Here is a 12,117-nt window from a genome sequence, read left to right on the forward strand (position 1 = left end):
ATGCTGCCAGTTTTGCCTAAATCGCTGAATACACATCACAACCAATTAGCGGATATTACCACAAACAGTCAAAACTCTCCGAGACAAAGTCCTACACAAAGTGTAAATAAACGCAGCCCCAGCATGATATTTCGCATAGAACACTTGTTACCGAATACCTCGTCTGCATCCACATCACCTCCCGCCACAATTGCTACCAGTGACAGAACTATGGATCCTACGGATTTATCACCACCTAAAAAATCCAAAATCATAAGAGCTGGAGTACATGTTAGTCAGTTAACACCAAGAGATACCATATCAGAAGCACTTGATGCACAAACTTTAATCAATGGTGCCACAACTGTCGAAACAACGGCACGTGCTTATTGTTCTTTAATAAAGGAAACCAATACTTTAAGTATGACACCCAGTATAATGAGAAAAATAAAACTTTCCGAGGATACCCACAGCAATAATGCATTATTTGAAGTCAGCAAAGGACAGGTGGTTTTGCGCGTTGTGCGTGACATACAAAGAGATGACGAAATTGTGGCTTGGTTTGGTGAAGAAGTCACTCTTCTAATGTCTATACCCTTCTTAACACCTCTTAATATACAGGGTAATAATCGCTACACGTGTCACTTGTGTCATTTGACATTTGAAACACCGAATCCTTTAAAAATCCATTTAGCTTTAGGTTGTGGTCGCCATAATATAGACATTCTATGGATACGCTTATTTTATGCTCTCAAAGCTACACATTACACTCAACATATGTTACCTCTGCCATTGCCAGTACCGGGAAATGCCACGTCATCTAGGCTTTCGCCTGTGTTGCCTACCTCATCGGCTACATCTTCTTCAATATCACCCTCACATTCGCCTCAACCACAACCTTCCATATCCAGGTTTTCTGCCTTTAAGCCTATCTGCTCATCCGCCTCAATTCATCACCCGCATCTAGCCACATCAATGTCAACGGTAATGGCCTCCAACCTTGGTGTTCCCCAACATCATACTACCTCGGCTCCCCTCTCTTTCCTACCATCCATCTCCTCAGCAGCCTTGCCCCATATGAGTCTTCTACAGCCGTCCTCTTCAAATCCTCTCAATGCAGCTGCTCAAATCGAAGCTATAGTCAGTAATATGGGTGCTTCGAAACAAGGTCATCTCTGCATCTATTGCGGCAAAGTCTATTCCCGCAAGTATGGTCTCAAAATACACATACGTACACACACCGGCTTTAAACCCTTAAAATGCAAGTTCTGCCTGAGACCTTTTGGCGATCCCAGTAATTTGAATAAACATGTACGTTTGCATTTGCAAAACAGTGCGAATAATTCATCGTCGGAAGGTTATCAGTGCAATTTGTGTCCCAAAACTTTGGGTAGACGCAGGGATCTGCAGAAGCATATGGAAACTCGCCATGGCTATGCGAGTACAAGTAGTGATGCAGCAGAAAAAGTTGAGACAACAAATTCTAACTAAAAGTTAGAAAGGGAGCTAAGTACAACGAATTTTGAGAGTTGCTAACCGTAAATACAGGGTCTATGAAATTGTGATATTAGTAATAAGCTTAAAGATATTTATTGTAAATTATTATGAAATAATATTTAATAAATCGATTTATACATATATTTATATAGAAAATAAATTTTCCAAAATGTTTTACTTTTTAAAAATTTTATGTTGTAACCCCAGCTTAAATGGATCTTTTTGTAAATGTGGAATTTGAACAATTTGAAATATAAGTCGAAGATCCTAAAAGATGATCTGAAAGAATGTTTTATTTCGATCAAGAAATACAGATATTTTGATCAAGAATTACAGATGAAAATTTTGAGAGTTGTATTTCTAATACGAACAAGTTTTCGTGTAGTTGATTGTAAGAAGATCGCATGGAAAATGTTCATAAACAATATTTGAAACGATTATTAAGCTAAATGGATCATTTGCTGATTTTCTCAAGGAGGCCTTATTTGGGGGCTAGTGTCACTCATGGGCCTTCAAAACACCTGTTTGTGTGGAATATCATTAGAATATTAATGTTTTGAAATCATTTAAGAACGTTATGGGGGACCTTCAAGTTTCAAGTAAAATGTGATCAGATTTTCACCAGTTTAACACCTGAAAAAGACAAGATATATGTATTATATATCAAAGGATAGGAAATTTTGTCTATTTTTAAAAACTATATAAAACTTTTGAAATTTGTTATCAAGAATCTCACAATTCCTCAAAAAAATGGAATAATTTTCTTGCTTTTCAGAAAGTTCTACAGCTTTGAATTATTTTTTGTAAAAAGTTCTTCAACCAAATAATAATAAAAATCTCCGATTTTTTTTAATATTTTATATTTTTATTTAAATCTTTCACACATTTTGAGTATGTTGTTGTTGTTAATGTTTGTTTTTTTCATTTTAAGTTCATGTTTGTTTTTAGTGACTTAAATTAAAAATAAAATATTTTGATGTAAGAACCTCAATATGTTTTTGTTTTTTTTTTAATATTTGTTTATTTATATGTATTCGTTTCTGTAATTTAAATTTATTTCAATTACTTTGTTTTAATTTCTCAATAATTAACTGTAAAAATTTTAGAATTTAATTGAGATAAATAGACACCGATATTTTTTGTTTGTTATTGAATTGTTTTATTTCATTAACATTATTTATTATTTTTGCTTTTACTTCTTAATTATAAAAGTTATGTTTTTTATGTTATTTTATTTTTAATGCTTTTTATTACACCAAATATATTTAATAATATAATAAATTTATGAATTTTTTTTTCAACATAAATTCTTGTCTCGAAAGAAGCACACTTGGGTTTTATTTTTTATTTTGGAGGGGGTATTGAAAACTGGAATCATTATTACTCTAACCAATTTTACTACAAAAACTTTGGTTTTTTTTATTATAAATATTTATTAGTATGAAGTATGTTTATTTCATTACATACAAATATATTTACATATTCATTAACAATTTCGTATTTATTTTAATAATATTTTTTTTTTTTGTTATTTCAAAATACTCAAATATTACAATCGTTGTTGTTCCCATTAAGGTAGATTTATTTTTTTGTTTAATAATATTTATTTGCTTTTGTTTTTTATTAACTATAAATTACTTATACAAAAACTAAAATTACAAAAAAAATACTTTCGTCTATCACTAATTCCAACTGTATCCATCTTTCTTTTTTATATAAATGTGTTATACTTAAATTTTGCTCAAGTGCCGTTTTTTCTTTTAAATAATACTTAATTGCGCCATTTTAATTACAACCTGTAAAGACTTTTAACTTAAAATTTTAATTGTGATTTAATATGTTGTCAATATAATACAACCCCCAGAAAAGGTATGCAAATGAAAATGAAGTGTGTTTTTGTCTTGAATTCTGAATATATAATTTGATCTTTTTCTGGAATATCCAATCATAGGATAGAATCAAATTCCAAACAGATTTCATCTATTTTTTAAAACCTCAATCAAAAAAATCTCGGTAATATTGTTCGTAGACCCACAAAAGCTGTATATTTAGATTCTTTATTAAATTCATGTCCGACAGGTCTGCTGAAAACCGAGAGGAATTAAACGTGAGCAGCTAATGTTATTTGGTTATGAAAAGGTATATATCGCTTGGGACCATATTTGACCCTAGCCTTCGTAAAGGGCCTTAGTTTTTTAACCACCAAAGTCTCTCTGTTATTCAAGAGAAATAAGATAATTATCGCCATATACTTGTAATCGGCATCACTGTAAAATGTTAGAATCACATCTATTAATATTACAAGGGGGTCTGTTACGGATTATATTTCATAAGAGGAATTATGTATATATCCGTATTTTGCTTCTTTAGAATTTCTCTCTTCTTCAAAACTTTCAATTAAAATAGATTCTAGTTTCTTATATAGAAACCAGAGATAAAATTGTTTGGAATTATTCGGAATTTTGAAAAGAAAAACAAACTAAATCGGACCAAAACCTCTTAGACTGGTATGTGTAACAATTTTATTCACAACTAAGTTATTTGTTCCAGATTTTGCAAATCGGATGAAATACAAATATTCGAAACATATTACAAACACTGGTCCTACATCAACCTTTAAGTATACCAATCGGCTCTGAGTTGATTAAGCTATGTCCATCCTGTTGGTACGTCTGCCGATTTTCTTATGGTCCTACATCCACCTTAAAGTATAACAATCGGCTCAGAATCACTTGTTGTTGTAACAACTAGTCCGTCTGCTGTTGTTGTAACAGTTCGACTGTGATCGATAGTTCTTTTCTGGGGGAAAAAACTTTCGCTTGATACAGCTGTCACTAGGTTGACAATCTTTGGCCGAGTATGACTCGGATCGTTCCGGAGCGAAGATCCAATTGTCGTGTGAACGTTATCCGTCTGTCGGTGTGTCTGCCGATTTCCTCAGCGATCAGTCCTCATTTGACCGTATCCCACGTACAAAGTCCCCTTCAGAAAATTACTTCAAGATCAATAATTCTCTTATAAACATAGGTATTGCGATGAAATTCTGCATAAATAACTTTAATTTAAACGTAAAGCACTTAACCAAAATTTATAAATATAGGCCCATATTTAGTCTTGCCCCCTTAAAAATTTTTTTGTCAACAAATTGTTAAAATATTTCGGAATTAAGGTAAAAAACAACTTAAATGCTTTATTATTAAAAAATAATCCACATTTTTAACATAGCCACTTATATAGGGTATAATATAATAGGAAATGCCCGGTTATACCAGGCTAAACCGGTTTTATTATACGCTCGGAAATGAGAAGAAATGTATTAGCAAAACCTATTTCAAGTCATATTCAACCCTATTCTGTATTTCAATTCCGTTTTTTGTTGGAATACTAATTTTCGATCGTAGCGTAACTGAATGTGGAAACGTAATCGAAATGCAGAATAGGGATGATTGATTTGGTCTCCGTATGTAATACATCGATGCTATGAAGTATGTTGTATGTATATTTTTAGACCCCTATAGTATTCAGAAACAATCCGTGTATATCCGCTCGTTTTTCTGTTGTTGTTCTGATATCGTTTACAAAAAGGTGCTAAAGGTATGAAATTTTCTTAAATTCTCTCTGTTGATCAGAAATATTATGTATTGAAAATGACCCAAATCGTACAACGGGAAATATACCAAAATGTACGTCCGTTCCCCATCTAAGAACCTAGAATTGTGAAACTCCTCAAAACTTTCTGCCAATACGGTATCGAAAACATGTCTTTAGTGCATAAAAATCGTTTCCAGAGAAACGACTATAATGCGCATAGAAGACAAGAGAATGTTTTCTGTTGATTTGCAAAGTTTGGTATTGAAAATGGGCCAAATGTTTAACAAATTATAGCCTACCCCTTAAACCGGGACTGCAGCTCATTTGAAAGCTATTAATAGTAATAAAATATAAGAATTTTTAAACAATAAACCATAAATTTTCTTTTGATAGGTCCAATAAACAAAGGGTCTCTGTGTGAGTGTAAATCTACTGGGTATGTGGTTGTAAAAATGCACTAGTGTGAGTTTCAGTAATTATATTTTTATTTATTTTACTATAATACGTATGAAATGTTAATTAAAGCTTTACTAAATAGTACATATTCAAACTTTATCAGTTAAATGGTTGTAGTGTGTTAGTTTATAAATATTGTGATGGTATATTGATGACATTGTATTTTTTTTTATTGTACAAATGTAATTTAATAGATACAAAATTTCACCTTATGATTCTTCTTATGTATTACAAGACACATTTTATATTACTTTGTATTTATATCCGTTTATTTTTGTTTTAAATTTTTTTTATTCTGCTCATTTAATTTTAAACAATAATTTAATATGAATATTTTACTGCAATAACAAAATACATACATATACAAATGTTTGTTTTTTTAATCTTAAGCTATAAACTATTTTAAAAGTTGTTTTTATTTTGTTTGTATTTGGGAGATACATAGTAAACTAATTTAAAAAAATACAAATAATACATTACTTTCTAATAATATGTATTTCGGATATTAAATTAATTTCATTCAAAGACTTTTAATTGATACTTGTGTTAAAACTCTTATAAAAAGCTCATAAATGACTTGAACATAGGAATGTAGATCTGACGTGTCCAAAAAAGTTTTTTTTTAAGATTATTGAGAACTTGTTTTTGTGGCTGATGAAATTATTCGAAACATTGGAATATCCCAGTATTCAGAACATCTCAATCTCTAAAGTGTCAAATGAAAATATGAAATTTCTCTAAAAAGGTCACTATTAAGACAAAGAAAAGCCTTACATTCATTATCATCAGTTCGATATAGAGTTCTTCAACTTGTTATTGATACAAGTGAATAATATGTTAAGGTTGCGGTCGGACCTCGGAAACTAAATTAGAGATTTATAACATTTACATTCCTAAGTCCATACATCGAAACCCTATTTAATAGTGAATCTTTGGAAACTTATGTTCTGGCGTGATAAAAAAAAAACACTTTCAGAATAAACAAATTTCGTGGTTTCCGAAAACCAAATTTATACGAAAAGACCAGCACAGCTTCAGAAAATTCACGGATGTCCAATATCAACTGATATTCTTTTGAAAACACAGCGAATGTTTCGTACTGTGATGACAGTAGAAAACCCAGCCTCATCAAAATGTTAGTTATTGGAAACGTAAAATCAGAACAATGATAGTCAAATAAATGATAGTCAAACTTCTATTCCAAAATCAGAACCTTGTTTGATAATGATGTCCGTTTGGTCATTGAAAAATTTAACAAAATTTAGCGCACCATTAGATCCGAAGTTCAAGTGATTTGTTAGCAAATGAATTTTGATGCCATCGCTCAAATGGTTCGCCGAATTTCAATGGGACTCAGTATTTCGATTCGAAAGAAATAAACTTTGAAACCACAATGAATGCAATATACACATTCAAAAATATGTATTTTCATTCAAATCGATTAATCGAACACCGAACCCGGTAAATAAGTCTAATGATACCTTGAATAATGTCAAATAATAGCACCTTTAAGTGAACGTTTTTGGACAAAATGGGTAAAACCTTGATTTAGAAGATGTCAACCTTTGAACATTGATATATGTACATTAGACCGACTGAAAAGGTTCTTTTTGTAACCGGTCTAGCTAACGAACGGCCATCGATAAACCCAAAATATTTGTGAACCATCATCATGCTGAATCTCTATGATATTAGTGTTTATACTTGACTTTTGGACATTCAAGTCATTTTCTGAAGGGGACTTTGTATGGGAGCTAGGGTCAAATGAGGCCCGATAGTTATGAAATTTGGCAAGGTCATCAAGGCTTGTATAAAACTCAGTTCTGCCGTTTTTTACCGAGATACAGGTACATATATTAAACATAATTATGAGCTCAAAGGCCCTCTTCGGGGGGTCTGTTGTATGGAGGCTAGGTGAAATAATGGGCCTATTTTCCAATAGGCTTCGTCCTTAGTATGTGCCAAATTTCATCCAATTATCTTGAAAATTGCGACCTGTATCTTGAACACAAGGTTTACATGGACTCAGAAACTGATTGTAAGCCGATTGATATAATTTGAGGTGGGTATATGATGAATTTTTTTTGTGTGTTACAAACATTAGTACAAAACCAATATACCCTCCCCACTAAAATTGTGTAGGGTATAAAAATTGTGGCTCCCTTAGGATATTTTCTTGAAAACTGCTCACGAATGGGCAACACTAAACCCAAAATATTTTGGATTACATCGTAAGACATAAAAAAGGTAACTCAAGCTCAATTTTTTGTAAGTCGGTCTAATGTACATACATATTAATATAAACTATATAAATAATTATACTGGCCTATTCTGAATAATAAACTCCTGCGGAATTATAGTTCATAATTGACTTCATAATGTTTGTTCGTAAGTGGAACTACCCCAGGCGGCATGAAACGTGTTCCTGGTAAGTTTTTTTGTGATAGATGCCTTTGGAGTTTTAAATTTAAGTCAATCCGCCGAAGAGAAAACTTTAAGGGTACATAGATCATGTAATAAGAGAGAAATATAGGCCAAATTTAGAGCCTGGCAAGGAACGAGAAAATTAAATATTAACCAAAAATGGGAAAGATTCAATGTTACTAATATGTTTTGGGAATTACTTTCTTCCGATTCAAATCAATTCTTAAACAATTTAAAAATCTTTTTCAACTACAAAATGGAAACAAAAACCAATTCTAAAAAAACGAAAAAATTCGTTTTACTTTTACTAAAAAAACAAAATCTAGACATAATTCCATTTGCGATGGAAGTAGAATTCTAAAACTGGTCTGTATACATATTTAGCAAAACATCAAGAAGAAGTTATAGAACAAATTATTCCTTCATATCGGAAGATAAATTTTATTTTCATTCCATTTAGGCATCGAAAATATTGTTATTAAACCCAAGAAGTCCTGATTTTTTAAATTAAATTGTTTATAGACAATTAAATAAAAATGTAATATAATGTTTTTTTTTTTTTTTTGTGCGTTAATAAAAATGCCAATGGTCCTACGAGTTTCGAGTAACATTCACCGATACTTAAAGTGTTATACAAACGAGAAGAATGAAATATTTAATACACATACAGAAACTGTGTCTTTTGAGTTGAGTTTTCTTTTCGTATAGAGAAACCATTCAGTAATAAGTTTTAATAAGTTATAATAAATCTTGTTTAAATGTACAATATGTTTTTTTATAACTAATACATATTTATAATATTTTGTTTTTTTTTATAACATTAAGTTTTCTTTTATTTTTTAATTTATTTTTTAAGGAAATGCCAATAATTTTATAGCATTCCTGTATTGCTTATTATTTTTATTATTTTTCTTTTTTTTAATAATATTCTGTTGTTTTAGTATACTGCAGTTTTGTTTAATTTGAACATATATTTTGTTTTTAAATTGTTGTATTTAAGTTTTTTGTTTATTAGAATCTTGTTGTAGTAACTAACTATTGCAAATATATTTTTAGGAATTTAGAAAATTGTTTTTTATTTTTTATTTCATTTGTTACTGGGCGGGATTGTATTTGAAAGGGAAATTAGTTTTATTAATAAGTTATTTTTTATAATTTTCTTTGTTTTTATTAATGATATGGGGGGGTACTTTAAGTATAAACAAATAAAATATTATTTTTAATGTTGTTTATTTTCAATACCCTGCAAAACTACAATTTATTATGTTTTATCACAGTTTTCTATGATTATGGAAATTTTTATGAAGGATTCGTTGATAATGATTTTATTTGCAATTATTATTTTTAGGGGTTTTTCTTGTTTTTGTTTTTTTTTGACAAATGTTTGACATGAAATAAAACAAGTTAAATTAAATATGTTTTTTTTTTTTTGGTATTATTATCATTTGTTTTATATTTTTTGTTTAATTTTTAAATTTATTATATAAGTAGTGTATTTATAAATGAATGTTTTTTATGTTTAATAGTTTATGCTGGGATATTATATATATTTTTGTTTTCTTATTTTATAATAATTAAAGCTGTCATTTGATTTTATGCGCAAAATTATCAAAAAAACAAAATTATTAAGAAATTAAATTAAACATTATGTTGTTTTATTGGTTTTTAACTAAACCTTTAAAATGTTTTAATTTTAATTTAGTTTTTTATAAATTTCCCTTTTTTAAGTTATAAATCTAATTTTTAACTTTATTTTTAATATATTTTTTAATGTGGAAGCAAACAATGGCAATTTAGTTTGTTTTTCTTTTAAGATATGTTTTATAAATTATAAATGTTTAAATTAAACTAAATAAAACTACATACACAAAGAAAATTCGTCTTTAATATTTTAGCCAATTAGTTTTTTTTTATAATTAATTATTCAAAGTTTTTATTACTTTAATTATTTCATACTTATTTATAAAGTCTTTTTTTTTTGTTTTACAAATAATTAAATTAATAATTTGTAGTTTGTTTTTTATTTATAAAAATTGAATGCGAATATAATTTTGTACTTTTTTTTATTATTATAAAATATATATTTTATACTTGTTAACCAATTATTGAACAAACAAATAATTAATACATAATTTTGTGTAAATTTTTTATTGAGACACCACATGTATTCGAGTAATTTAAGGCAGGGCTTTTAAACAGCCAACAATTTTAAGTTTATTACAATGTGTTAATTTTCTGAAATTTCAATATTTTATTTAACAAATCAAATAGGTTGCAAATAATATTTAGGTTAATATGTATATGAAAATTTGTTTATTGCAAGTGGTGGTCCTCCCAAATAAAGTGAGTTTTTAATTATTAGATCTAGATCTAGCTTTTCAAAATGTTTGAAGTTAGTAAGTTAACTTAAAATTGGAACTATTTTTTAATATATCAAGTTTGCATATAATTTTTAATAGAAATGTATATGCTACTAATACTAAATACAGTGTATTCGACAATCTTGCTAACATGTTAATAATATTTAACCTTCGCACCTCCAAACCTCAACATAAACTCTCAGACTAGTTCATTTTCAATAAAAAATAAGTCCAAAAGATGAACAAAGAGGCTGCCAGGATTTCGAAGGTTAATAGATTAAAATTATTTTAAAAGGTTAATAAACGTGAGGTCACTACTTGGAAATGTATGTATGTATGTATAATATACATATTATGTTATCAAAAGTCTAAATAGTTAAATACAAGTTCCCTGCGAAATGATTCCAACTCTTATGATTTCGACTCTAATTTAGCGTCATTGGATTGCGATCAACTTAATTTTGGATGTGTTATCGAGGCCCGCAAGAGCGAAATTTGGCAAATATATAAAGATTCTTAACGACAAATTCTAAAACTTGCATTTATGAATTTTAAAACTGTTCCCTTAGCTCGAATAGGTTGAAATTTAGAAAATAATTGCCATACAAATGTATATAATCTTTAGAACATGAAGCATCTTAAAGATGTAGGAAATTTTAAAAAAATTTAAATGCTTTTATATTAAATTCACTAAAAGAAAATCTTCTAAAGTTGAAATGATTTGTAATTAATCTATAACGTGGGAAGGCCTCCGTAGGTTAGTAGTTAATTCTCAAGTCTGTCAGATCCGAGGTCGTAATTTCGATTCCCACCAGAGGCACTAGGGTAAGGCCTCAAACTAACTAACTTAAATCTCATTTGATTAACAATGAAAGTTTCATTTTTCTCTAGGAGTATTTTCAATTGTTAGACTATCACCCCTATTCTGCATTTCGATTACGTTTACGCATTCAGTTACGCAAAGATCGGAAAAGGTATTCCAACAAAAAACTGAATCGTAAGAAAAAGAAGAAGCAATTCCATTTCGTTTCAATGCTTTCTGCATTGCGATCGCACCTACGTTACGTTACGCAACGATCGGAAAAGGTATTCTAACAAAAAACTGAATCGTAAGAAAAAGAAGAAGCAATTCCATTACGTTTCAATGCTTTCTGCCTTGCGATCGTACCTACGTTTTTGTAAGTTGTTGTTTATGGGGCGGAGAGTCGAATCGAAATGCAGAATACCGAAATTGCCAAACGGAGAAAATTTCAATTCGAATTGAAATGCAGAATAGGGGCCAATATGAAAGGTTTGAAAATAACATTGACCTTATTATAACCGATATATATACGCCTCCAAATGTAATTTCTACGTTTTCTAACATAAATACTGACAATTTGGTTCAGACCTGTTCAGATCCGTTCAGAATGTCACAAAATGTTAGACCATAAAGCCCACCGACTTACTTTAGTTTCAAATATAAAGGCCTATACTGAACAAAAAACTCCCGGGGAATTTGTTGCCTCTCCTATACATAAAAAGCATGTAAAAGTTAATAAACTCCCGGCGAAATATTGTTCACAATTGGTTGATTATCAAAACCTGACACGTATTTTTTTATGAGATCTAGGCAACATTGTGTAAATTACACAAGCCAACAAAATATGAAATAAGTTAAACTCGGACGTCAAGATATGCTTTTCTTAAGATGACATAACAAATCGCCCTGTTATAATGTCGAAAATATGGCCGAAACAGGTTAAAGTTATCCCTAGTATTTCGGTGCTTTATATTTCACATCCTAGGGATAACTTTGTCATGTTTTGGT

At 29.7% G+C, this 12,117-nt stretch overlaps 1 protein-coding gene across 1 annotated transcript; it reads left to right on the top strand.

Moving 5' to 3' along the window:
* On the top strand, positions 1–1,470 carry LOC119603836 (protein snail). The gene has a single exon (XM_037956060.1). The coding sequence runs from the start codon at positions 1–3 to the stop codon at positions 1,468–1,470; it is 1,470 nt and encodes a 489-aa protein (XP_037811988.1).
* Positions 1,471–12,117: the final 10,647 nt, after the last annotated feature.

Source organism: Lucilia sericata, unplaced genomic scaffold (assembly GCF_015586225.1).
Source record: "Lucilia sericata isolate MDLA Ls3-8-SP2 unplaced genomic scaffold, ASM1558622v1 Contig000344F_arrow, whole genome shotgun sequence".
NCBI lineage: Eukaryota > Metazoa > Arthropoda > Insecta > Diptera > Calliphoridae > Lucilia > Lucilia sericata.